Raw genomic sequence first — 27,926 nt, 5'->3', positions numbered from 1 at the left:
TAATCATTTTACTCTCAGATAATTTATTTAATTTCACCTTGAAGGACTCACAACCAAATTTAGTAATATATATCTAAAGGAGCTAAAATTGGGTACAACTCAGATATTTTTAATGTTATTCATAAAAATAGACTGTGATTTACAGGAGGCAGGCGGAGTGGTCAGATATATACATGGCCACTAGGGGCGCTATCTCCAAAGTGTATAATTACCCATGTGCTTTGAGACATGTGTGACCGTGTGTTGAATATGAAGACGATTGGTTTAACTATGACCACACCTGAAAGCTTACATGATAAAAAACAATGTGGTCACAAAAAGGTTCAAATGTATGTTTTAAACTCTATCATATGAATATTAAAAAACATAAAACAGCTATACAAGTTCATTTATTTTACATAATGCAAAGATAGGATGGAGCTACAACATTATTTCAACATTTAGTCAACATTCACACAGTGAAGTCTTTTAACAATAATGCCCAGGCATCTGTTTTCAAATCCATTCACAGTTTAAATAATATTAATAAAAAAAATGCTTTCAATAAATAAAGAATAAAAGGCAATTGAGCAAATTACACATGATCAGGTCTCCTATGTAAATTTATGGCATCAGATATTTTTGCTGACGTTAATTTGCAATTACAAATGAAAATATATCGAACCAGGAAAATCTGATTAACAGCGAATGACAGCTTATATGAATCCCATCAACCAATAATATTGCACAGATTCAGTTAAGTGAAAAAAGAGTCATAGAAATACAAATAGTTATGATACGAAGAGTGTTTTAGAAGAAACAAATATCTGTTTTCTTAATGTGGAAATTAAAGTCAACTGATTGTGTTAATGTTATAAAAAAAGGTTTGTAGTAACAGATATTTGGCAAAAGGGAAAGAGGTAAAGATCAGTTTTGTAGTAAACAAATAAACAAGACATGTCAAGAGGCACAGTGTGGTCAATGAGGGGGCGATAGGGATTTTTCTGAGTTATATCCTCCTGCGTCCAAACCACAGTCTTCATTATTGGCCGAGTCACTCAGTCTCTCTCCCCTCCCTCCTCTGCTGTCATCATCTTCCTCCTCCTCCTCCTCCTCTTCCTCATCAACCTCCTGCTCCTTGCGGGACGCTCGCTCCGTCTTGGGCCCCTTGCATATCTTGAGGTGACGGGTGAGGTGGTATTTGGTGAGGAAAGCCTTGTGGCATTTCTCGCACACAAAGTCTCTGCGGCCTTCGTGAGAGTTCATGTGCTTCTTCAGGTGGTTGGTCTTGATGAAGTGTTTGTTGCACTTCGGGCACTGAATCCGCCGCTCACTGTGGAAGAAAACAATGAAGCATCAGTTATCAGTGAAAAAATGTTCAGTACTACAATTCAGAGCTTTGTGCAGAGAACAATTAATAAGTTACATACTGCGAGTGGGAGACCATGTGCTGTCTCAGATCCTGCTTCCTGAAGAAGGTCCGCTCACAGAGGTCACACTTGAGCTTCTCAGCTCCGGTGTGGATGAGCATGTGTGACGCCACGTGGGATTTCTGCGTGAACGACTTCTCACAAACTGTGCACCTGTAGTTCTTCTGACCTGTGAGTCGGAAAAGGAGGTGCAGAGTTTAAAACATGTTTCAAATGAAACTATTTACTGGACAAGAGTGTGGATACCTGACTTTAGACCGCCAGGAGCCGTCATGACCTCAGACAAAAACTTTGAAATAATATTTGGGCTTGGGTTGGATACAGTTGAGTTGGTTGAGTGATCTACTTAATTTTTTTAACATTGCACAAGCCTGGAATTGGCAAAAACATCAAGCTCGGGCCAGTTTCAGACAGAAAACAGAATTCCTGTCAGGCATGTGTGGCCCAAGCAGCACTCTACATTGGACTGATGTGACATTTGTTTTGTTCTTCTTGTCTGAAGTGTTAGACTGTTCCTTTAAGAACCTTTAGGACGATGATGTTTTAAAATGTTTCAAGTGTGCTGAGATTTTCCTTAAATGTTCTATTCTTTTGTGAGGCTTAACACCTGTTGCACATTATCAGACAAGGGTTTGGAAAAAAAACTGTTGTATTAGAGTAGGAAGAACCATGGGGCTCATATGGCGGCTCAAATATAGTATGTCCGACGGTTTACACTTCCATTGTTCCTCTCCGTACCTGTGTGAATCCTGAGGTGCATCCGGAGGTTGCTGGGATCGCTGAAGGCCTTGCTGCAGTATTCACACTTGTGGGGTTTCATCCCCACGTGTCCCATGAAGTGCACGTTCAGCTTGGTGGATGTGATGAAAGCCCGGGAGCACATGCTGCACTTGAATTTCCTCTCCCGCACGTGACCCTGCCTTCTAGCTCTGGATTTAATATTATTAGAGTTTCTATTAGCGCTGCCCCGGCTGCTGCTGTTGTTGTCACTGTTTGTTTGTGCTCCAGCTTGAGCATGGCAGGGCCACGGTGACGAGGAGGAGCTTGAGGTCCCGCTGGTCAGCTTCTCTTCCTGGTGAGTGTGTTGCTGTTGCTGAGGTTGTTGCTCTTGCTGCTGCTGCTGCTGCTGCTGCTGCTGCTGCTGCTGCTGCTGCTGCTGCTGCTGCTGCTGCTGCTGCTGAGAGTGGTCCGGTTGTGACGGGCTGTGGCTGTGTGGAGGTGGATTATGGCTGTGGTTGCTGTTATGGCTGTTGAGATGAGACTTGAGCTCTGAGAAGGAGGAACACTCTTTGCCACATTGGCAGATCTGACCCTCAGGCACCTGTGGAACACCTGAAGAGACATAATGGTAAGCAGCTGAATCACTGTAAAATGCAGAAAGAGCTGTTAGCAAAAACAAAAGGGTCAGTAATGCTTGTAATTGATTATAATATATAATTGAGCATTTGTTTTCACTGGTGTGTTTCATCTAAATTGTACGAATTGTTGTTTTCTTTTCCCCTAGAATGAGCCCTTACATTTAAATACCTTATATTTACATCGGGAGTGGGTCCGCTCTATGGAAGCCGCCATGTTTTAACTGTAGCTCACACTGGACAAACTAAACACCTTTGGAGTTTTTAAGAACTGAAGGCTACCACAGGTTCTCTCTCATGTTTAGAAGTTGAGGGTGAGGTGAGGGGTATTCAGCTGCAATATCTAACTTCACCACTATATGCCACTAAGTTCTACACACTGAACCTTTAAGGAAGAGAAATAACACTTTGCGTTTTTATTCTGCGCTTCAGGTCTTAAAGGGTTGAAATTTCGATTTCTACTCATCTATCATCTCACCCATCATCCTGCAGTAGTCTCTGCTGTAGTAGAAGAGCAGCTGTTGGTCCGGGTGGATCTCTGTGGTTGTACAGAAGAACAGTTTACCATTGGCAGGGTACGCCACCAGGTTCTGCTCCTCACGAGCCCTAAATACAAACAAATAAAGAACACTTAATTAACTTCTTGGATTAATTTAAATAAAACAACAACAATCTGAACGCTGATCATATTGGTAGGGAATTGAACTGCACCTATGTATCATACATGGTCTTTTGCTGTACACAGGTTTCTCTCCCACCATACAGTTGCATTGTACATGATTCTAGAGTAAAACCATTTACATTTTATACAAGCCCGGCTGCTACTCTGGCTCTTACCTTGCTTTGCGGACAAACATCATCCAGTTGCATTCGTTCTCATCTGTTGTCACGATGTAGAACTCAAGCACATTGTTGTGATACATCTGCGGTAGACAAAATGGCTCATCATCTTTAACTCCTTAGAACTATGAAAATCTCTTGCTAAAAACAAAAAGCCACTTGGACCAACCTTCCATATCTGTGGTGTGTCCTTTTCTGGCCAATCAGACAGATCCACGTTGCTACAATGCTGGCCAACCATTGGTCCAAAGCAAGTCCTTGGAGGAATGACGTCTCGTGCAAAAACTCCTACAGTGGGCACATCATCAATTTCCATGATGGTCTACTTAACTTTGTGTATTTATCACAACCCTTTTTTGTGCCTTTGCTTTGTTAAAAGAATCATGTTTGTGTCCATAAAACTTTACTCAGTTACACAAATGATGCATTAATGAAATGGGGGTCACATTCTGTCCTTACTCTATAGATCTGATATCAGTCCACAGAATAATGACCCAGGTCTTTCCTACTCTAACAGGCACACTGTTGAAATGGGTGTGTTCTTTTACCAAGTGGTTCATCAGCCACCGAGATGCGAAGGCACAGTGGACGTGGTAGCGAGAGGCGAGCCCGGCTTTGGATGGGTGCGTCAGAGATGAAGGTGACGGGGCCGTGCTCTGGGCAGTCTGAGGTGTATGAGCGCTCGCACAGTGTGCACCCTGCGAGACGACAAACCAGCACAAAAAATGAATAGAGGAACAAGATCTTGCTTTTGTACACAATCTTCATTTCACTTTAATTCTATGACAGATTTTTTCAACTTTCAATTTAGTGTACGTTTTTTCTGAAGCTGTATAACCAAATATGATTTCTTTCCGTTCCTTCCGGAATAAAATTCCAAACTCACAGATGGTGTAGGCAGTGACCATGTTCTCCTTGTTGGAGGTAGAATCTTCGAGCTGCAACGTGGAGTTCACCAACACCAGGTTGTTTTCTGGCCCAAGTGACACGTCTGCAGTGATGGGGGACACGTTCACCGAATCCAGCCCCATCCCAGAGTGCCCATGGAGAGGCACCGGCTCCAGCTGGCCCTGACTGGCCATGGAGCCAGCGAGCACAACGCTGACAACTCCAGAGTTCATCTCTCCATTTGAGTGGAGCTGCACCCTGAGTCCTCCTCCCCCAGCGTTTCCAACTCGGCCCCCCATGTGATCCGGCTCCATTACAACTGGTAGCTCAAGCACGGGGGGCCCATGGAGAGGCAACACGCCACCAGATGAGTCCACCCCAGCTAAACCTTCATGCGGTCGAGGCTGCCTTCCTCTGCTAAGTTGCAGCCGGTTGTCGGACACCAACCCAACTCCATCCATAGAGGCCAGCTCATTTCCCATCCTGTCAGGGGACATGGGGCTGCTGACACGTGACTCCATGGCCAATCCTGTGGAGTCCAGTTCATGAGCACCGGTCTGGTGGAGGTCTCCCTGCCCGCTGACCTGTCTGGAATCCATGGGCACCAGGCCCTGCTCCAGTGGGCCGCCAGGGCCACTGTAAGGTTCCAGACCGGAGGGGTTGTTGCTGGCCACTGACAGGGTCCCATCCATGTTAAGACTGCTGGGATGAATGTATTGAGGTGGTGGACGGTCTGCCAGATAAGACAGGATACCTACAGAGAGAAGAGAGAGGCAATGTGCATTCATGTTTCACTAACTTAAAAAGGCAACATGCGAATGTGTACCCTTCGAACAGCATCTTGGTCAAATCCAGATTCAAGAAAGACCCACACTACAAGAATATCATACATTGCTTTTAGATATTTGATAGAAATGATTTATATATTTTACACACAGACCTGGCAATATGTGTCGGAAGTAGCTGCTCTCCAAGTGGGGGTATGGAGGGGGTGGCAAGGAGTAGTTCCTCTCCGGCAGGCCACACATCACTCCTCTGTCACTCAGTGGACCCATGGGAAGCATCAGAGACAGGGCAGAGGGGAGTGAGCCCAGGGAAGGACCCAGGCTGGGGATGGCCACTGGCATGCCTACACCAAAATAAACATCATGAGATCAGTGAGGGCAGAATACAATGTAGAATGGATTATGATGGATTTATACAAGATATAGCAAAACATATTACAGATTTTTAAATGTATTTTCTTTACGAAACAGTTGTTAAATTCACAACAAAAGCTAAGTAAAGGAGGCAGGAAATGGCGTATAAATTCCGTTGTTTACAGCACAACCACCAGTGTCTGTGTCTCCTACATGTCTTGTTGTCACACACAGCCCCTCAAAAACATTTCAGGAAAATAGCCGGTTGAATCCGGACACATTGATTAATGATCCAATTGTTTCAGCAAGTTTACAATATAATCAGAACGTGTTGTGTCTCACCATCAGTCTTTTCTGAATGGGTGAGGGACTGAATACGTTTTTTTTTAATTATTTGTTTAGGCTAAATTAAGTCTCAGGCCAACCCTCCTGTTAACATCTTCCATACCTTGAGTGGGGATGGGGTTGTGTGTGGGGGACGTGGGCAGAACCAGGTGGCCGGCACTCACTGGCACACTGAGCTGATCCATGCCCACAGGACTCAGGTTCATGTCGTTCATCCTGGAAACACAACCAAACAATGTAAACAACATTATTACATTACGATCCAATGTCTGTTTTTACTGCAAATACACAATGTTGTCTTTGCCTCAGATATATTGTAACTAGTGCAGCACATTATCACGAGGACATGGTTCATATTCGGTATTCATGAAAGCATATAAAGAAACAAACGTAAGCAGATTTAGCCACGTTAGCTTACCTGAACTCAACAGCTAGTGTCCATCAGTAACAGTGTTCTGCTGAATTCAGCTTGTGTGTTACTCCGCCTGTCAAATTAAAAGAGACGGTATGAAAACAGCCAAAGGCACAGTTCATGTTTATAACACAACCAGTGCACAAGCACACGAGATATGTTAAACGACTGCTGAGCTACTGTCAACCAGTGTTAACACAATGCTAACGTTGGCCTTGCTAACTTACGCCTCCATACATCGTTAAAACAGGTAAAAGTGAAGGGTTTCAGTTTGGAACAGAGCGACCATCTTCTTTATATCCGTCGGTGTGAGTTCGTTGTTAAATATTAAATAGTGAAGAAGCAGGAAGCCTGAAAAACAACAACATACCAGCACAACACGTCCCTGGCCGGGACCATGGCAGTGGACCGCCCCAGTGCGCATGCGCAGGAGCGACACATAGTGGAGGGGCATATGATCATGGTCTCATTTAATATAATATAATATATGATACAATACAATACAATACAATACAATACAATACAATACAATACAATACGATACAATACAAAATAACATAACATAACATTACAATATAATATACATTAGTAACAATGCAATATGTAAATTTGGCCAAATTATATCATCATATATATATTATATTTATATAATAGGACTGTAATAATAAAATAAAAAGAATACAATAAAAACATGACTTCTTTTATTTAAATAAAATGTGAAAATAATACGTCAAAATTTACTGATAAGAACAAAAATTATGAAATACCACAACCATCCAGCAAGCATTAAGGCTGCGAGGATAAAACCTCTTATAGGTCAACAGCTTATCTAGTGGAAACATGAAGAATAAATATGAATATGGTTACAAATGGTGAAAAACGCTCAAGTTAATTAGAATGTAGAGATAATCAGCATAAAACTTCTTATTATATTTTATTTACCCTCTTTAAAGAAAATAATAACTATAACCACAAATTACACGAAAACAAAAAGATTTAACTACTAAAGAAAAGGTATACCAGCCACAAGGCTCGTTTCTGATTGGATGGACACCTTGTCTTCATATTTTGTGATTTGTTGTTGTATTATGGATCGTAGCAGGAAGGAAGACTCACGGTTACATCCCCGCCCCGGGTCACACCCTCCCTACCGTGTATACCCTGAAAACCCCACAAACAAGCTGCCACTGACGGTGTCCTGCTCGGAGACAGAGGACTTTTAAACCCAGACATCTTTAATCATAAAAGATACAAGAGGAGCCTCTTCCACAAAGAGACACATGTTTGTGTGGAGACTCTGACGCGGTGAGTGCAGGATAATTTGTTGCAGAACTGTTTGCTTTTAAACTATTTTACTTGTTCCTAACTGTTATCTTCTTATTTATTTCAGTTTCTGAGTTATTTGTCCGATCACAGGAGGAGTGAATGGAGCATGTTCCCTAAGTGTTCACTGGCTCTGCACGGCCTCTCCATGGAGGACAGCGGTGCGCACTACACCAAAGACGCGCTCCGGTTCGGGCTGCCCCTGCACCTGGACGCTTCATACCTGGACCCGGTGCACGGCCACATGTTGCCCTACAGACGCTTGTCCTACTTCCCTTTCCATGGAGCCCTTGGCGTGTGCGATTACTCCTTCGAGCCCGCGTTCATCCGCAAGAGGAACGAGCGAGAGCGGCACCGGGTGCGCTGCGTAAACGAGGGCTACGCGCGGCTCCGGGAGCATCTGCCACAGGAGCTTGAGGATAAGCGGCTGAGTAAAGTGGAGACTCTGCGGGCGGCCATAGATTATATCAAACACCTGCAGAGCCTGCTGGACTTCAACGTGTCCGGGATGGAGGAGATGCAGACATTTGGAGACAAGCGCTGCCGGGCGCCACGGCCGCAGAGGACAGAGTGTAGCAGTGATGGAGAATCCAAAGCTGGCCTCAGTGACAGTGGAGAAACTGTATAGTTTTCACACACACTCAACTTTTCTATGACAATATGTGTATTAATTATACAACACTGAAGTGTAAATAAAGGGTCAGAATTAAATAAAACATGCCTACTGTATTTAAGTATTCTGTTAAACTTAAGTGGGTATAGTTTGTTTACACGTATGCAGGAAGGAAGAAGAACATATTTTCTGTTGTGTATTAAAAGAAAAGAACAATAAACCTTCATCTGTGGAAATGTAATGTTTAAGCTCATTTGAATGCAGTTGAGATGAAAAGTTGTTTGTGATTTGGTGCTTTGTGCCTGAATGAGGCCTTTGGCTTTGGCTGCTTATTGACCTATACACTGCTTCAGTGAACCAAGTCTTTACCAAACCAAGACTACGTGGATAATGACGATCAATGAAAGTGGTGTTATGTAAATTCTTTAAACAGTCTTTCTCATTCTACTTCTCTGCAGGAACATTTGACGAGTAAAGTGGCTTGTTTCAACATAAATAAGGAATTATTCAGTTGACAAACTGAGCCACTGCTTGAGGGAAATTATAATTTTGTGTATTGTAATAAAGTCTTCTGGAGAAGTTATTACAATAAGCTATTATTGACTCTGTGTCGAAGCAAATGAACAGGACAAAGGTTGTGGAAGATTTTAATATCTGAAATTTACATAGACACACTCTCTGTGCAGACCAGGGGTGATATTGTCTAAAATAATAAATCCTACGTTTAAGTGGACCGCTTACTCTCTCAGATAATATAACAATAATACTTATAATAATAAATGTGGTTATATAGCTCTTTTCATAGCATAACATGCAGCTCAAAGTGCTTTACATATACAACATAAGGCAAAAACCAGAACATATTAAAACAGTAAAAGATATCAAATGAGGAGACATTTGGAATGTATAGTGGGAGTTTGTTCCAAATCTTCGCGTAATTACAGGAAGCTGCTTCATTGTAGTTTTTGTAGTTTGTGTGTGGCACACTAAGCAAGACGCGACCTCAGTGAGTGGGTATATGGAGCATGGGTGCACTGGTCCCATCATGACATGTAGAGTGCATGTACTCAAGCCTCTACTGATTGTCTGGCCTCATTCGAATTAGATTAGTTATTAGGTATTGTATGATATAAGAACTATGAGCAGTAATAAAGGAAATAGTACAGTATTAACAGCTTTTGTATGATATAAGAACTATGAGAAGTAAGTAGTATATCTGAAGTAGTGCATTGTTAACAGGTATTGTATGATATAATAACTTTAAGCAAGATAAATATATAAATATGAATATACTATAGGGAGGATAATACAGGAGTAAAAAAAAAAAAAGGTAACAGTGTAGTGCAACTGTTCAAATGGGTGTAGTGCAAGTGTTCAAATGCACCTACACATGGTGTTTTGTTAATCAATTCAATTGAACTTTATTTTTATAGCACCAAATCACGACACACACTTTCTTAAGGCACCTGCAGGAAGGCTAACGTGGGTTTTGTATCATCAAGTCTGCAAAGGCTGTGAGCTGAAGAAGTGGGTTAAGATGCACGAGGAGAACAACAACTCAGGAGATGATTGGACTAAGAGCATTGGGTGACAGTGACCTGGTTCTACACACAACACTTTGCTGTTATAACTGTAAAAAATAACAATAACAATACCAACCACAATAATACAAAAATGAAAACAAATAACAATGATTGAAGCTGAATTGGATGGGATAAATAAAATAAAGCCATCAGGTTAAAATAACTTGAAATAAATAAATTAAATGTATTCTATACAGCAGCTAAATTGGCCAGGATATAACAGCCATCAGGTAAACCATTTAAAATAAAAAAATGTAATTGAATATAAATAGCAGGTTAAACTGATAGGATTTGATCAGCCACACCAGGTTAAACTAAAATAACAGCTTTTGATTATATCATCTATGCATTTACTGATAAGTCTTCTTTGAACATCTCCTATTCTGTTCCAAACATTTCAGTCACAGACAGGAACATTATGTCACACTCTTACAGGTCCATCTGGTTCTTATTGCGCAGAAATGACATCTCATACCCCGAGGTGGTTGCACGGAGAAAGGTTTCCATCGTTGTTTTCAGTTACCTGAGTGCTCTTCAAAGACCACCTACTTACTGTAAAATCTCCACCTTCTCAGGAAGTGTATTTCTCCCTAATAGCGGAAGGAATGCCTTTATCAGGGAGCCCTCAGCCCTGCGAGAGGAACCTATGCAGACACCCAACTTCCACCCTATTTGTGTGTTTATGCTTCCCACCTCCGCTGACCTGCACGGAAACAGCTCAGCTCACATTTTCTGATTTCAGTAATACCCCAACGACAAATTAGGGATGTGGGGTGCGAACGGAATAGTAAACATTATATTGCAGGCTATACAAGTGAGAGACCAGCAGAGTGCAGCTCCAGTGAACCTTGCTGCTACGGAAGAATGGCGTTGACGATCATGATGGCATGACAAGCCATCAACAAAAAGGTGTTGGGCGATGCCGTTTTTGAATTAGACCCAATAATTAGCCAAGTGCTGGTACCCTGCGCTTGATGGTTCAGTGGCACTGTGAGGATAGAGAACATGCAGCTACTTAAATGAAAGCCTCTCTGCCATAATGGATGTTTTCATCCCTGTTGCTGATTCTAATCAGATTCCTGTACAGACTCCCTGCAGACATTGCCCTGTTTCCCTAATGCACGTATGTGTTTTTACACAGAGGGCAAGAGACATCTTTAGTATTTCTGATGACGTATATGGATGTGATTTGATTCCAATTTACTGGTGATTATCTTTTTTAATCTGTCACATGCCACAAAAAACGGCACAGATCCTGGTCGTCTAAAACCAACAAATAGAACAAAACACCCGTACACCACTTACTGCTCACTCTCAGCTCTATTTACGACTCTTTGGGGTATGGGTCAGGCTCTGCAGTTCAGATTAACAACTATATCTCTTCCAAACACTCAGGCAGAGACACAGGCCTACCATGGGCCATGGATTGAGGATGTGAGGCAAGAAATATATAAACAAGTTACTGATAAAAAAGTTGAGTAAAGAAGTAAAGTGGAACTACAAAATCTTAAGTGGTTTGTTGGACACATGTTTTCAGTGTGCAAGAGATTTAAGCCTTTTTCTGCAACACACTTGTGCAGTTGGAAGAGAATGTCTCCTGCAAACACGCATGATGACTGGGTTAGATAAAGATTATCAGATGAAGTAAGATCAGTGTGGGACCACCGGGAAAGGGTTGCTACTACGTGTCGAGACACAGAGCCCGCATGTAAGGATCGGAAACGGAAGAACCTGGCAGTTACAGGACACACGGTGATGCTGGGTCCTTCCTGTAAACGCTGCAGAAAAATATCAACTCAGAATAAACACTGAGGTTCTTTCGCTGCGGCTGAGATTTAACTTAATACATATAGATTTTGTAGGTCAGGATATCAGTTGAGAATTAAATTCAGCTTTTATTCTATGTTGATGAAAATGTTACATGAGCTCTTAACATCGAATTTGAGGGAAAAGTGATATGGTCTTGTACAGTGGGATTTAGACAATTTATTTAATTAAAAGTCTAAATACCAAACTATTAAAACATTAAAGTAAAACAAAAATAAAGCAAAAATAAATTACCAATAAAAAATGTTTCCAACAAATTTACATTGTATATGAAAAAATGCTCTTTACACAGGACAGATTGGTTCCAATCAGTGTTTTACTGTATATTGTATTATTGGATCATTATTGTTGACATATGTGTTTGTCTAGTAAATATACTATATTACTATATAATACGTCAACCTTAATAAACTGATACTATAAGTTGCATGTACTAATTCTTCTATCTACTTCTTATATTGATCATCGATTGTATAAACTGCTCTTGAAAGCACTTATGAGCTTTAACTATTTTATCAATCTAGTGACAGCAGGGCCTGGCTTCATAGAAACTGGTTCACGGAACAAGTGATGCATCATTAGATGTAATTTATTAATTTAAATACATATTTACATGTTAGAAAGCAATTAGCTGTGGCACATTCAGTGAAATGTAAATCAGCAGTATGGCAGGGCTGTATATTTATGTACGTGTGCTGTCAGTAGACTTGCAGTTCATCCAGCTGCTCGAGTAGAGCGTCTTTCTCCAGCTCCAACACGGAGATCTGACGATTTCTGTCGCTCACGCCCTTTAAAAGATGAGAAATCAAATTAAGTAAGGTAAGCATGCACTGCCATAACACACAGACACACACAAACACACAGACACACACACACACACACACACACACACACACACACACACACACAATATTGGGGGAAGCTGTAAAAAGAAACTTGATGGGGAAAAAATGCATAACTTTATACAAACAGATATTTAAAGCCTCAGCTTGATGCCTACAGATTTTTCTGAGATAAAGTAAAATGATGAATCTACATAAAGTTTCAGAACATGAGTCAAGCAGAAACACAAAAATCCTAAGACCCAAGAAAAACTGTTTATGGTCAATACATATCTAACTACTCTCTGCCTTCTTGACCATTATAAACCACCAGGTACCTGTTTTGTTTTCCTTACCTGAGTCAGTACTGAGTTGTGCCACCGGAGGTCGCTGTCCGCCACAGTTTCAGGCAGAGAGGGGTTGCTGCTGCTCATCACGTTGGGCTCCGTCATCACAGAACCCAGGGAGCCGTTCACCCTCAGGATCCGAGACCTGAGGAGGCAGGAGCGAGTCTGGAGAGGGACAGAGAGGACAGTGAGAGGGACCAAGACCTGGTCCATGAGATGAACACATTCAAAGGTTTATTATCAAAAAGGAAAAGCAAAGAAAAACTTCTAACTGTTGGGTGTGGAGTGGTCGTCCACAAACCACAAGTCTGGTGGTTTGATCCCATTCTCCCCCATTGTGCATGTGAAAGTGTCCTCGGGTAAGACACTGAAGCCCAGTGTTGTGTGATAGAAAAAGCGCTGCACATAAACGCACTGTATGAGTGTGTGTAAGCAACAAAACTATACTGTAAAGTGCAATGAGTGGTCATCAAGACTTAAGTACTATATATAAATAAATTACCATTTATTGTGATATTGTTTGAATGGATGACTGTATTTTGTTTCCCAATTTCTCTTAAGCCCAAACAAAATTGCCTTCAGGATTAATAAAGTTGTGTTGTATTGTGTTAAAATTACTAACCAAACAGTTTGTGGATATTTATGGTTATTGTCACCCCCAATTGAAATAAACAAGGTTTTATGTCTTGTTTAAACTGCTCTGTACCTCAGCTGGATCTTCCTTGTAGGAGCCGAGCCTCGTTTTGGTCTCGATGTTGTCCTGCCGGGTTCGGTTCTCATGCAGCCGCTGGAGGTACCAGAATCGAGCCCTCTCTAGAATCTCCAGCCCAGACCACAGAGCGTCTTTCTCCCTCTCTAGATCCTTCAGGCGCTTAATCTGAAATAAGATGAACGATGATCAGGTATAACTACCTTGGAATTTTATTTTCTAATGACTGCATTTTAATCTGTGTCCTGTAAACTCCACTCTGAACTGGACTAACCAAAACTGGAGTGCTAAGACAATGCAAACCATAACATTAATTTCCTGTCATATTTCCCCTCTACTATCTCATAAAGAACCATAAAATAACTAGAATGTTAGAGATTATTCATATACCCAGTTCTGTGAGGTGTTTGTTTGTTTACATGTATATGGCTGGCTAAACAATCCGGACCACTGCTGACCCGACTGGGCGGCCTGATGTAAAGTGACAGGCACAGTGCGGCCTGTTGTCTTCCAGAGGCCCTGAGGCTTTTGTTTCTGAGAGGAGCCAATCTACAGAGCAGCAGGGGGCCTTTTACTCCCATTGTCTACACTCAGCTGGATAACATGCACATACAGGCCTGAACAGAGGTACAGTAACCGTTCTGCAGCAGGCAGGCAATCAGAAAACGTGGTGGTTCCACCTTTGGCATCATGAGGTCAGGGCGTTGTGATCACTTTGGTCATGTTATAGGAGATCAGCAGGGAGCTATAGATTAGGAGGACATTAGAAACTCATGACACCATTGCATCACTGGTGAATTACTAATGTGGTCTATCTAAACATTTTCAGGTGATGCAGATAAGTTCCACTTTGGGGATTTCACCATGTCGACAGTCGGTGGAAACCAGGTTACGTGCACTGAGGCTTTAGCAGAAGACTGTGAGGAGCAGACTTGACATGTGGGAATGTGTCACTGGTCTGACTGCAGCTGTGCTGCCTCCAAAACAACCCTCAGGGAGCACAAATGGAAAATCTGAGTATTTTTAGAGGAAGACAAGCAGCATGAAATGTTACTTTCTGTTGGATTTATATGAATAATTCACTTCCCCTTTAAAGATCAGATTTTAAGACCATTTAAGGTGAACATTTTCTGTAAAAATGCACTAACAGATTAGAAAGGTTTTTAGGGTTATGCTCTTTCCATTAATAATATAATAAGAGGAGTTATCACTACATGTCCCTGATTAGATACTTGTTCCTGTTTAATGGTTGGAATTTAAACAAGACTAAACAAAAACCAAAGGATGGATCATCATGAAACTAGATGGAGGATGTGGGATTGGACAAGAAAGAACCCATTACATTCTGGTGCGGTTCCAGATCAGTGGGTGGATCCAGGATTATTGTTTCTCTGTCTTTAACATTGCAAGATAGGACGTATTTCAACATTTCCACCGTTTTCGCAGAGAATAATCATTAAATCTGATGAAAACAAATCCGGTACATTCTAGTTTCTATCTGATTTATATGAATATTTTTGTTTACCTTTAAACTAATTCAAACTGAAATTACAATGAGTGAAATTACCTCCTGAATGAACTCGATTCAGAAAGGCTGAGGGTTAGGCTCTTGATATTAAAATCCAGTCAGACAAGTCAACATGCCTCTGATTTGATACTTCATAAGGAAATAAAACCTGTTCTATCTGCATTATAACAACCTGCCCTCCTTAGTAGTGAAGTAAAAATTCCACAATGCTTCAAGCTCCCTCCCTATGAATTCAACTCTTTATCAAACCCCTTATGTTTTTGTTTTAAAGACAGAAATAGACAGATTTCTCAACATCCACAAAGTTTCTCTGAGAAATCAGGGGAAATGTTGAATAATGTCTTAATCCTGGATCTGCCCCCTGATCCGAATCTACTCCAACATTTTAACAACTCTTTCCTCACGTATAACATATACTTCCACCGCGGTTGTGGAAATTCGTCCTGTAGCTTTTGCACAATCCTGCTTAGTATCAAACAACAGATTAAAAAATACAAATCAGTATTTCTGTCTGAGTTATATTTCCTGGCTGTTTTGAGAGGCTCTGAAACAAATGTCTTGGAAATGAAATCTGCAAGACATACAACTTAAAAGAATCATTCATTATTCAATAAGCAAATTTTTCAATAATCGATTAGTTGGCCTACATAGATCATATTTCAGTAAAATTTCTCCTGCTGTATTGTTTGGATTCAACGATTATGAAAATGATCGACAGTTTTTCAGCTCCAGTCAACACATGGTAACAGCCTTGTTTTCCTGCTGCTACTGTACTGAGGCACTCCTTCCTACTGGCTTGTACTTGCTTGTTTCCACTTACAATGAGATGTTTTACATATATGAACATGTACAGAACGGAATGTCGATTTTAGTCTCAGATTCAATACAGAAAACTGAACAAAAACGTCTTTCGACACAAATGTATGTCACTTTTTATGGATTTACTTTTAGTGTAAGTTAATATTGCAATGTAAAAGTTTTGAAAAGTAGAAGAGGCCAAAGGGTCAAAGTTTTCATGGTCACACAAACATGAGAAGCAGTAAAGACTCAAGTTTAGCGATAAGTCAAAATTTGGAAGTTAACTGAGATGACAACAAAGTCATTTTGCCGACTGTTGATAAAAAACTGCTGAGAACACGGGAAGCAAAACACCTACGAATACACAAGGTCGAATCACTGACTCACACACAGGGGAGATGCAACAGATTACAATCAAAAGCACACACACACTATCACCCCCCCTCCTCACCCATAGGTAGAAGCGCAATGCGTCCAGGCTGTAGAGGCTGTTCCTGAGTGGGATGATCACCACTGTGTAGGAGCCTGAGCTGGAGGGATGACAGGCCATGGAGAGGAGATCAGTCTCTACTGATGTCCAGGATACTAGCCCATACAGCCGCCTGCACAGCAAACAACAAACCACACTGGCTGACTCTGAATAATAGCACAGGGAGAGAATGAATATGTGTGTATGTGTGTGTGGGTGTGTGTGAGAGCGAGAGATAGAAGGCAGGAGTAGGGGAAAAAAATGCAGCAGCATGATACACAGGCACAGGCAGCGTGGTGCCCCCGGGGCGAGGTTATGAAAAATTCCACATGTCACTGCCATGACTGGTTCATCGACATATAGTGGCGCACGCAAACAGAGAGAGAGAGAGAGAGAGAGAGAGAGAGAGAGAGAGAGAGAGAGAGAGAGAGAGAGAGAGATGTGGAGGTAGGGTAAAACTGTTGGGTATCTGGTCAAAGAAAACAGAGAATGAGATACAGCAGGAAATGTGAGATTTAAGAGGAGGGTGTAGATGAACAATATTTGTCATCATAAATGTCATCATTAAAGAAACAAGGGAGGAAAACAACAGAGTTTTGAGCTAGAGCGTCACCAGAAATCACATCATCCCTCAGCCTAGGTGGAGACTTGACTTTCCCTCTGCTCAATGAGAAGAGCGTACAGGTGTGTTATTTTCTCCCTGTCCCAACACATCCCTCATGTTGGAATGTGACATAACCTGGGGACGAGCACGCCAGTGGAGGTCACAGCCCTATTAAATCGGAGAGTTGTGTTCATGAGAACAGAGAGGGGATGGATGCAGGGCGGTGTGCAGATGGATTTCAGCCACAGTGTCGGCACAGAAAATCCCTGGCACGTGTTTTTTTTATAACAACCGCCTCAGGCCTAACTGGCCGTTGGAGTAACACTGAATCATTTAAGTCTTGTCACATATGTAGAAGAAGGGTGGGATTTCCTCATGTGACAAACCTTCTCTGACCTTAGTTTCCCTATTTAAATCCTGGTTTCTAAGCTTAGCCAAGGTCAAAGTTCATTGGTGTGTATGATCACAGCTTGGAAGTGCTCATATCTTTTGGTAAAAGTATGTATCATACAGTTACATCATGCAAATCATACAGTTGAGACTTATACAGTTTCTAGCCACATTTTTACAATACACCTTTTGAATATACAAGTTACTTAATATATATTTAAATTTAACTTTCAGAACAGACAGTAAATAAATAATTGATCTAATAGACAGAGGTGACATGGGGACAGTATTGAGCTGCACTGTGGGGAATGTAGGCCTCAGAGTTTTTGTAATTTACCCGCTCTCAGGATCAATCAACCATCCCCCAGCTAAACGGGGTCGATGGTTGCAGTATATAAATCATATATTGAGCTTAAATTGTCCAGCGGCTCAGTCTGTTTCTCCTGAAGATAAACCTCCCTGTTAGACTCTATCAGCACAGATCCAGCCTGCTGAATGATTATATGCTGCAGTCCTGCTCTTTCACCAGCAGGGGACGCTCTAAAGTGAGGCTTAGTTCAGACAGAGCTGACATTTTGTATCTCCTGATATTTTCATTAAATATTGCAGTTGTACCTTCCACAAAACACCAGGTGGCGCTCGACACTACGGATCCGGAGAGCCTTAAAGCATGTCAAGTGTTCTCAGCCTCTCTCCACCCTGAGCTGTGGTCCACTTCTGTTATTTCAACTTGCATAAGACGCAACATGTTCCAATAATAGGGCTCGTAGTTTGACTTCTTCGTTACACGCTGAAAAACAACACGAACCTCATCTCATTGACTCAAGACGAGGAAACTAAACTGTCACTTTAATGTGGATGATCCCTCAAGGCACTGAAAGCTACAGTTCTCACGTGAGCACAGTTCACTGGAGCTGAGGCACGGGTGAAAAACATGGGATTAAGCTGCTATAGAGGAAGGAGTCTCTGAGCTGTAGCATCCCAGAGACGCAGCCTGAGGGGAACCCATGACCGTGCATTATCTAATAAGACGTGTGACCGGAAAAGAGCCTTAAGCACTAAAGGGGTCTCCTGATATAACGAAAACAGAACAATCATGTGTTCAACAGTACAGATTTAGCTGATTTATGACCTTTGTGAGAGCAAACACAGGAGTACAAGAGATTTAAGGTGTTGAATTTATAATTCTTTTCACTTTATAGATGCCCACCGACCTGAAAGTTCCCCGTAATCACAAAGATGCACTGAGAATCATGCTGAGCTTCCTCTGGGGGCCCCCTAACAGGAAGTTCATCGTCAAACAAAACAGTGTAAATATATATATATATATATATACGCAAGACACATTTCACACATAGCATGCACATTGCTAGAGTGTATTCACAAGCTTTAAATACACACATTCATATCGTACACATACTGCTTTGAGATGTTCCCCTTCACTTTTTAGTCACTACTACTACTTTGCGGCCAAGAGTGGGCCCCTAGATGCTTCCTGTCTAACTCCTTCATACACACACACACGCACTCACGCACACACACATACACACTCACGAACGCACGCACGCAGGCACACACACACACATACACACACACACACATGCATATTTGTTTAAACCACAAAGAATGAGAATGACCCACACAAACACACATGCACCCGAGCAGCTGGAATGTTATGCACCTTCATTGTTTCACACACACACACAAACACACACATACTCTCTCACACACACACACACACACACACACACACAAGGAATTGATACAATATTACAGGCCAAAAGAAGCCTTGCGCTCCCTTCGCCTCTCTGGGTCACGCCAGCACTGGCCAGTCAAGGCTCACTGTTCCAGATCATAGCTCCCAGGAATCTTATCCAGATATGTAACCCCCTCAGCCTCTCTCGCTCTTTGTCTCTGTCTCTGTCTCTCTCTCTCACACACAGACACACACACACTTACACAGGAATGATAGAAGTGTGTCTCGAGGGGCCTCATTAGAGACTGACGCTCACCTCCATCTCTTGAGTCACAAAAACCCAGCACTGGATTTTTCAGAAAAAACAATGCAAACGCAAAATGGTGCTAAGATAAAACTTGCTCCACTGGATATATAAATGCACCTGAGCAAGATTTTTAACATAGAAACTCACTGGCTGGAATCATAACTAGGCCTGTTCATGTATCCACACACCAAACTACTTTTTTTAATACTTTTTAATTACTTTTGTAATGAAGGTTGTGCATATTATATTATTATTTTTTAGTTGTAAATCTGCTACAAATAACATATTACACTTCGGTCCTTCCTGGTGTATGAATCCCTCACATGTGGCTCTCTCTTATGTTTCTATATTTTTCCACCAGTTTAAAGTTATTTGATGTTTTATCGTTTTTCAGCACTCACTTGGTATTTAAATGAAATACTGGGTAGTTTGCTCCCCCACTTTCCCTTCCTTCTCCCAACTTGTTTAATTTTGATTAAATACTGTTTTTATTCATAATAATTTATTTTACTTACTCTAGTTCCCTATCATAAGCACTTTTGCTTTGTTTGGTTTTTGTCATCAGCCTGGGGTGTATGTGGACTGGGACATAGTTTATTTTTTTCCCTTTAGAGAAGTTACTACTGAACATGTCTGTACTAACCAAACTGTTAAACATGCATGTGCTATGTGGGGACAGCGTATTCATGTCACATGGCTTCAGGGCTCTGCTCTTCACATTTGCCATTGTACAGCTACAGCGTCTCCGGTTTACCCCAGTGGAAATATTCTTTCAAAGAACACATTTCTAGGAAATACTCCTGAACAGGTTTTAACGCATTCTACCTTTTTTGTTCTTGACATTGTTTGTTACAGGTTCCGTCACACAAAATTCTCTGAAGTCTTACCCACAAGTCCAGCTGGAGCTCTTTCCAAACCATGGGCCCCCAGCACAGGGTCTCAAAATACCAACTACCCCCTTTAGAAAATCGAAGACCTCTTCTTTCCTCCTCTCTTCTACCATCTCTCACTTGCTTCCCCTTCTTACATGGTGATGCAAATTGTTTGGGGTATTCTTAAGACTCATTCTTCACTTTATCCACTGATGTTTTCAAATGACATAATCCAGTTGTTGAGTGATCGATAAGGCTGCCAATCATGCACTTATATTCTCCAGTGATCACATCAGTCACATCAGTCAGAATTATTATAAACCTAAGGATTTCTGTCCTGCCTTCTTGTGATTTAAAGCTAGAGCACTATTGTTCCCAGGCCACACACACATACACACACAAACACACACACACGCACACACACACACACACACACACACAGACAGACATAGAGTCCCCTCCTCATTCAATTAACCCCTCGTCACGCACTCATATCCGAAACTCCCAAACATATTCCATGCCCTCTCCCTCCCTCTCTCACTCACAAACACACATATTGTCACGCTTGCCTATGAGGCCCGACACTGCACGGAGCCGAGCCAGATGTGAACCAGATGTTCCCAACAGATAACGGCGAAAATGACATCAGCTGAAGTGTACCACCTTTTCACCTCAGCTGCACGGAGTAAAGACCAGAAGTTCACACCAGAAGTTCTGAACGACACATACAGTATATTTTTATGTTTATAAGAATAATTCCGAGAACTTGCTTACATTATGTGGCATTGAAGATCAGTATATACATTATCAGGCAATAGAGGTTCCGTTTGGAAGCATCACTAAATGGAAAATTTTCCATTTCTTTGGTTGAAAGAGACATAATTGCTTTATTTTTGCTCGACTCTGACATAATGTTTTGTGTCTCCTTGGTTCTGACATTGAACAAGTCTCAAAGTCACTGGCTTGAGACCAAAACAAGTCCCGCTTACACATACACATGCCAAAGGGACAAAAACAGAGGATCAATTTACACCCTGCTCGTGCCGCCCTTGAATCCATCCCCCTCCTCCTCTTCCTCCTCTTCCTCTTCTTCTCTGTTCACGCCCACAATCTGCAAAAACAACATTTCAAACAGCGTGATGTTATCACCTCGAACCACAGGCTGCACTGACAGGAACAAGAAGGGCCTTAAATGTACAGGTATGTGCACACATAGCGACACACACACATGAACCCTCAGACCGGCCACCAGTGCTTAAAGAAAATAAATATATACGTTACACCAGACCCCCCCCAAGGCAGGACCCCGAGGAGCCCCCCAAAGCAAACACAGTGAGCAAGGGTCTTCTTGGGCACATTTCATCTTAAACCCGTTCACCCTGACACGCAGGCTCCCCTGGTGAACCCCTGACAATATCCAGCTGCCAGCGAGCAACAGCAGCCCCCCTCTGCACCCCACGTTTCTGCAGACCTTCCCCAAACACACACACATTCTCTTACACACACACAGACAAGTATGAAATCAGAGCACAGCTCACTCCTCCACCCTCCCCCACAGCCCCACCTGTGGCCTCCACAGCTGGGCAAATGCTCCCATGGAAACACGTCCCACTTATATATGGAGTGTGTGTGAATGTGTGTGTGTGTGTGTGTGAGACATTTTAGGGTTCACTGACTTTTATTTCTCTGTATATTTTCCGCCCCTCCCCCTCTCACAGGGTTCAAAGTTCCAAATTTAGTTTACACCCCGGGGATCATTTGTGTTTATAAAAAGCATATTGTGTTGCTGTGGGTATCCCGGCCTGGATAATAAATGTCTCTGTCTATATCTCAATGAGAACAGATTCAATTATTTACAAGAGGAAAATATTTCGACATATAGGTTAACCTCCCCGCCTCATGATTTCTTGACACTTCTACTTAGTCTGTGAAAGAACATTACAAGAGAAACTTCTTAGAAGGATATTAGACATGTATCGAAAATAAAATCACCATGTTAATTAACACCTGTATATCTGCTTTGGAAACTTCAGACAGACTCAAATACAAACGTGTACAAATGTGAAATTGTAACAGCGGATATCAATCCTTTTTATTTTTTATTCTATTATTATTAATGGGGAGAACATTTTGAAAAAACATGTTTAGGTTTTTATTTGACTGCCATCTTCTTCTGTAGATTTCAAGTAACATTACTTTCTGTCTTTAAAGGTGTGTAAAGGGGTTTGTTGACATGTTATTCATATAGGTGCACTTATAAAATGTGTTATGTGTACAAGATCTAATGCGATGACAACAAAGTGAAACAAGATATTTTAAAGGCTCATCCATTGTTCAAATGTTTGTTTTGATACAGCTTAGTGCATATATACTTAGCAACTGCCTTATTTGCATATTTAAACATGATGTTTCAGAAAATGATAAGTAGTCTGTAGAGAAGCTTCATGGTAATAAGTTTTAATCAACCTTTTTACCCTGTATATCTAAGTTAAAGGTTCAGAATTTAATTATTACTAATGATGAAACCTTCCAAACATGAGAGAGGACCTGTGGTAGCCTTCAGTTGTCCTAAAAACTCAAAGGTTGTGTAGTTTGTCCAGTCTAATCCATAAAGAGTACCTGGTCCCGATGTAAACATAAACGGCCCATTCTAGGGTAAAGAAAACAACCATTAGTACAATTTAATAGTGAAAACATCCCTCTCACCTGTATCCTAGACCTTTAAGACGATTAGGGCTGATCAAATTAAAGGCTGTTGAAACAACAGACACAAAATATGTAAAACGTTATATTTAACTTCTTTATACTTAACTTTAAATTCTACTCATTCCTGCAATTCCTGTAAAACCAGTTGGTCTCCAATTCCATGTGGACTGGGATCACTTAATTTGACAAATAATCTGCACTGTTATAGCCTCCTGGCATCCTTCAACCCTGCTGTGCATCGCTTGTTTTTAGTTAGATCTCCATCGGCAGTATAATTGTTTGCATATAAACATACATGTTTGCATGTCAGCACATATGGACGCCCTGATCAGATGCAATAAATGAAGTTTACAGATGAATACAGCATATTCATGTCCCCAATCTGCAATGAGCAGCTTTAAAAGCTTGACTGAATGATGCTTCACACTTTTCTTTCTCTTTCCCCTCCTTTAGTTTGGATCTTGCTCATTTTGATCCATGTCAAGTCTCTCATTCACGATTTGTTGTGGTACGTGAGGAAATAATGGCTGACGTAAACAATCTACTCCTCTGCGGCGAGCCTCTTCTCAGTATTTGCTCCCGCAACTGAGGGGCAGACGGATGTGGAAAGCCCCACGCTGCACCTGTGAACCAACACCGCCGCCTCCTCATCCTGCTCTCTGCGTCACAGCTTCCCCTTCACCAGAGACTTCCTGTTCTTCTCAGACTGCCACATGGCACGGTGCATCCGCTAATCGTGGTGTTTCGGTAGAGAGCAACTTTAGCACTAAACTCTTGAGTTTCAAGGCTTTCAGAAATTCTTCAGCAAGTCCGAAAGTTTTCACTCAGACTTTTGCATTAACACATACTTGCTCATTCTGTGTGACCGTGCCCTGCATGAAGTCTACCGTTGTTGATTTTAATCATTATTTTAGTGGCATATTATTGTATATTGTTTTATTGATGTCCTGATATTTTGCTGTTTTTTATTTTTATTTCTGTTAAGAGTCCTTGAATGTTTTGAAAAGTTCCCATAAATAAAATGAATATCATTATTTATTATTGTTTGGTAAATAATGGGCGTCAAGGAATTGTGTGAAATCCACTTTATCGCTTTCTTCCTGAGACAGCATGAGACGATCGCTCTGCCTCTCGCTGCGCGCTAAAAATAATAAACCACAAATTTCAATTTGAACACTTTGTTTTGACTGAACTTTGGCAGATCTTGTTTTCCTTCGGTCTGAGTCAACATGGTCGACGTTCCCCTTGTTTTAACTACGAGTTTTTGACATTATGCTACCAGCATCATATGTGTGGTATCACTCTTCTCATCTAACTCTCTAACAATAAAGTGAGTACACTGAGTTCCCGAGATATTAATCTCTTCCTTCAATCAGAGAGAGACAGACTCAGAAAGGTGTTTAAATCTGGTAACTAAAGTCAATGTATGCACATAAACTCTTTATTATTGGCATTATCACCAATCTCTGCCCCTTAGAACCGCACGTAACTCTACTTACTGTATATATTGTTGTTCGATATTGTTGTTGTTTTTTATACTGTTGTTTTTATATTGTTGTTTGTACAGTGCACCAACCACACCAAGGCAATTTGTTGTATGTGCAAAAATACATGGCAATAAAAATAATTCTGATTCTGATTCTGATTCATTTTCCGTGTTGCTGTTGCTTGGTTTTGAACGAAATTAAAAGAAATTACTGCAGTAATACATAACATTAATCATTCACTATTGAATCCCTTTCATTCACAAGCAGCATCCTTTGATAATGTGTATTATTCTCCTCCTGATCTGATTTTTACATTTCATAACTTTCAACTGATTAACACTGAAATCTTTTCCTTTAACAATATACTCATCAAGGTGTTTAAACGTGGGAATCTAGTTGTTAAAGTCACTTTAAACACTTAAAAGAGCTCAAAGGCTACTTATGAAACATTTATTTTGTCTTAAATACATTTCCTGTGTTGCATGTGGCTTGGTTTTGAAGTAATTTCCTCATCAGTATCCTCTGTAGTAAATCAAATCCATGCAGGCTACGTGCACTCACATAGCTCCTAACAGCCTCAATGACGTCTTCTTTGTTTGCCTTCTTATTCAGTAATTAAGAAGCACTTGAATGAAAAAGAGGTGAATCAGGTTCTTTTGGGGCTCATGACGCTCACCAGGACATATCCCATCATCCTCTGACCCCAGAGTCACATGATTACTATGTGACTGTTGTTTTACATTCACACACACTATAACGCATTCAAAGGGGGCGCTGACCGTGGAGATGAGACAATGGGCTTAATGACTGCAATAACCAACTGTAACACAACAACGCAGGATTAAGGGTGGGTGGGTGGGGGGGTCGCACCAAAACAAATACACACACACACACATAGCACTGTAGACAACAAGCAGAGGATTAGGAATTTAATGAAGAACAATAACTGTGAATACAGGTCACAGGGCTGAACTAACAGTGAGGGATGATTCTGCTGAGGCCTCATTGTCTCCTGTCACGTATGACACAGTATAAAGCAACGTTGAATCACCCAGATTAGAGGGGCATTAGGGAACTGGGGCACAACCCTAATTTGACTATTAAGTGTCATGATGGGAGCGAAACTCAGCCCTGAGAGGGTTTGCGCTGACGAGGTGACGTCAGCGGAGGAGCAGATTATCCATCGAGACGTTTTTTTTAATTAAGAGACTTATCATTGTTCCCCCGCCTAATCACGTCCATACAGTCCCTTAAGAATCCAAGTAAATTAGATCCCAGATTGAGATTTATTCAAACTTGTAATGCACTTTGTTGCATGGTTAATTTGCTTTGATCCTTATCTCGAATATTGTCTTACTTGCCCCCTCACGGGAAAATATGACGTAGCCCAGCCAGGAAACATCACATTAGCTGCTCTCAGACATGCACTGAACTCCACAAGTCCCTCCGTATTTTCTTCAGAGGAGGTTCATGCATTAACGCAAATGTCTGAGACACTCTGTAGTCTCTTCAGACTTCTTCATCCTCCTGACCTATTATAAAGTCTGTAGAATTCACAGCAGGGGATCCCAAGCTGGATTTACTTAAACAGTTCTTATCATAATTTGTGCTTAATTGAAAAATTTAATTTGATTAGAGTGAATGGTGTCGGAACTGAAAACCGGGAATAACCTCTCTGAATGTGGGTCAGTGTGCAAGCCTCAAAGATGACTCTTATGTCACTGAACAGCTATGCAACAATAAGACTGCTCCTTGTGTAATGTGTGAATACAAAATAAAACAGAGCCTGTGTAATAATAGGAAACAGGAGAACCTATATTTCACAACGACAGGAGAAAAGGGGAGCCCACAGCGCGGCATAATAGGTATCGACACTGGGTAATGGGAAGCAGGTGGTGCCATATAGACAGGAAATTGAGTTGTCATTAAATAATTGTAAATAAAGATTTTGGCAAAATCTAAAAAAAAGAAAAAAAAAATTCAAAAGTCACGATGATTAAAGGGATCAATACTCAGCAACTTATACATGAAAATGTGAGACATTGTATCTTATCACATTGTATCTAATCACATTGTATCTAATCACATTGTGTCTTATTACATTGTATCTTATCACCTCATATTGCAGCTTATCGCGTAGTATTGCATCACATTGTATCCCGTAGTACCACATTGCATCATATTAGTATATTATCTTAAAAACATAGAAAGCTGCATTTCTCACTGTTAAAATGACTTTAATTATGAGTAAATTTCCCAATTCATGACAGATTAAGTTTCTGTTGATCATTTTATCTGTTGAGTCCTTTCAATAATTAGTTACTCACCAGACCATCCCTCTTATTGGAAGATTTTCATCCTGAAAGCGTTGGAACAGGGGTTCTCAAAGTGGGTTCTGGGTGGCAGGGGCTCCCTAGGAAAAAAAGGGGTGTGATTCATTTTCATTCATGTGTAATACACTGACAGAATGTCTGACAACTTTGGAACTGAATTTCAACTTCCTAACCTGTGATAAAATATTGAATTGCTAAAATAGTTTGAGTCAGTTAAGGATTTATAGTGCAAACATTTCAGATGCGCTGCTTTAGAACAATATGGTTAAATAAAATAAGCCTTAAAATGTGAATTTCTCCTGTGGTTAAATCAGATCAGTCTCATTCTCTGTTTCAATGCACTTTTCTCACACAGCTTCTTATGAATCAGATCTAAAATAAGTCTGTGCAGAGGTCAAACAGACAACTACGAGTGCATGACACACAGGGCGTGTTTCACTACATTTTGTGTGTGTGTTACCACTTCATCCACTTGATCACATATAGTTACCAAATGGGGATGTGTGGTAGAAAGGTGGACAAAATGCCCAAAGTCCATAATGGATTTGCCCTGTCACGATGCAGCCCAACGGGACTGGAGGACGTGCACGAGGTGCTAAGGCAAAACGTGATGCAAGGGCTCCACGAGGATATATGTCACATTTTAGGCGGAGTAGCAAATGGCGGCCACTGCCAAGTTATTTGACCTACTACTAGAGGAAGACGAATGAGAACACTAGGGGCGCAGCGGAGGGAAGGAGCAACAGGTTTGTATAACAGGAGCGCACAGGGAAGCGTTGTATAACTCCAGAATACAGGTTACGAGGATTTCCATGCGTGCATTTATACTTCATAATACTGCATATATGAGTAATAAACATAATAATGGTTCCCTTCCCCCCTTTCGTGCATTTTGGCGTGTTTTTTCTTTGCACTTCTGCAGCGATGCACCCGCAAACTGTGCTGTCGTCAGAGCTGATCGAGTTGTTGTTTACCTCCTGGCTCCACTCCGGGACTCCCAACTGTTATGAAGGGAATCACGTGACCCAGAGGCTCGAGCAGGGCGACCCCGCCCCTCGTCCACTCCCCTCCTCAGTGAGTCCACAACAAACACGTCGCAGATAGATAAGAGCCAGGACGAGAAGG

The 27,926-nt window shown here is 41.3% G+C and overlaps 3 protein-coding genes across 5 annotated transcripts; 1 reads left to right on the top strand and 2 right to left on the bottom strand.

The window, feature by feature from the left end:
- Window positions 1-373: 373 nt before the first annotated feature.
- Window positions 374-6,811, bottom strand: prdm4 (PR domain containing 4). Of its 2 annotated transcripts, none has more exons than XM_062383139.1 (12): window positions 6,759-6,811; window positions 6,395-6,461; window positions 6,080-6,192; window positions 5,433-5,621; window positions 4,491-5,246; window positions 4,153-4,302; window positions 3,774-3,892; window positions 3,602-3,687; window positions 3,243-3,370; window positions 2,148-2,741; window positions 1,410-1,578; window positions 374-1,312 (listed from the first exon to the last, which is right to left on the bottom strand). In XM_062383139.1, the coding sequence occupies exons 3-12, from the start codon at window positions 6,189-6,191 to the stop codon at window positions 958-960; spliced, it is 2,658 nt and encodes an 885-aa protein (XP_062239123.1). In that variant the 5' UTR covers window position 6,192; window positions 6,395-6,461; window positions 6,759-6,811; the 3' UTR covers window positions 374-957. The 2 variants fall into 2 exon arrangements, with proteins under 2 accessions (XP_062239123.1, XP_062239124.1); XM_062383140.1 differs by lacking the exon at window positions 6,759-6,811 and adding an exon at window positions 6,616-6,751.
- Window positions 6,812-7,556: 745 nt separating this feature from the next.
- On the top strand, window positions 7,557-8,461 carry LOC133949128 (achaete-scute homolog 4). Its single transcript, XM_062383317.1, has 2 exons — window positions 7,557-7,693; window positions 7,779-8,461. Exon 2 carries the CDS (start codon window positions 7,821-7,823, stop codon window positions 8,337-8,339), a length of 519 nt encoding a protein of 172 aa, XP_062239301.1. The 5' UTR covers window positions 7,557-7,693; window positions 7,779-7,820; the 3' UTR covers window positions 8,340-8,461.
- Window positions 8,462-11,778: 3,317 nt separating this feature from the next.
- sapcd1 (suppressor APC domain containing 1) lies at window positions 11,779-27,910 on the bottom strand. 2 transcript variants are annotated; one of them, XM_062382430.1, is made up of 6 exons: window positions 27,776-27,910; window positions 26,796-26,881; window positions 16,389-16,539; window positions 13,609-13,779; window positions 12,912-13,067; window positions 11,779-12,522 (listed from the first exon to the last, which is right to left on the bottom strand). In XM_062382430.1, exons 2-6 carry the CDS (start codon window positions 26,801-26,803, stop codon window positions 12,433-12,435), a joined length of 576 nt encoding a protein of 191 aa, XP_062238414.1. In that variant the 5' UTR covers window positions 26,804-26,881; window positions 27,776-27,910; the 3' UTR covers window positions 11,779-12,432. The 2 variants fall into 2 exon arrangements, with proteins under 2 accessions (XP_062238414.1, XP_062238413.1); XM_062382429.1 differs by lacking the exons at window positions 26,796-26,881; window positions 27,776-27,910 and having other exon boundaries at window positions 11,782-12,522; window positions 16,389-16,699.
- Between the last annotated feature and the right edge of the window lie 16 nt (window positions 27,911-27,926).

Source organism: Platichthys flesus, chromosome 23 (genome assembly GCF_949316205.1).
Source record: "Platichthys flesus chromosome 23, fPlaFle2.1, whole genome shotgun sequence".
Taxonomy (NCBI): Eukaryota; Metazoa; Chordata; class Actinopteri; order Pleuronectiformes; family Pleuronectidae; genus Platichthys; species Platichthys flesus.
Note: the sequence above shows the minus strand (reverse complement) of the source record. Positions and strands in the feature narration are given on the sequence as shown.

Coding starts and splice junctions, on each gene's coding strand:
- prdm4 (XM_062383139.1), bottom strand. CDS start 6,191: ATGAACGACATGAACCTGAGTCCTGTGGGCATGGATCAGCTCAGTGTG. Junction 4,303..4,490: donor GGTCACTGCCTACACCATCT/GTGAGTTTGGAA, acceptor GTCGTCTCGCAG/GGTGCACACTGTGCGAGCGC. Junction 2,742..3,242: donor AGACTACTGCAGGATGATGG/GTGAGATGATAG, acceptor ATGTCTCTTCAG/GTGTTCCACAGGTGCCTGAG.
- LOC133949128 (XM_062383317.1), top strand. CDS start 7,821: ATGTTCCCTAAGTGTTCACTGGCTCTGCACGGCCTCTCCATGGAGGAC.
- sapcd1 (XM_062382429.1), bottom strand. CDS start 16,679: ATGCTGCTGCATTTTTTTCCCCTACTCCTGCCTTCTATCTCTCGCTCT. Junction 13,780..16,388: donor CATTGCGCTTCTACCTATGG/GTGAGGAGGGGG, acceptor ATCTTATTTCAG/ATTAAGCGCCTGAAGGATCT. Junction 12,523..12,911: donor ACAACTCAGTACTGACTCAG/GTAAGGAAAACA, acceptor CATCTTTTAAAG/GGCGTGAGCGACAGAAATCG.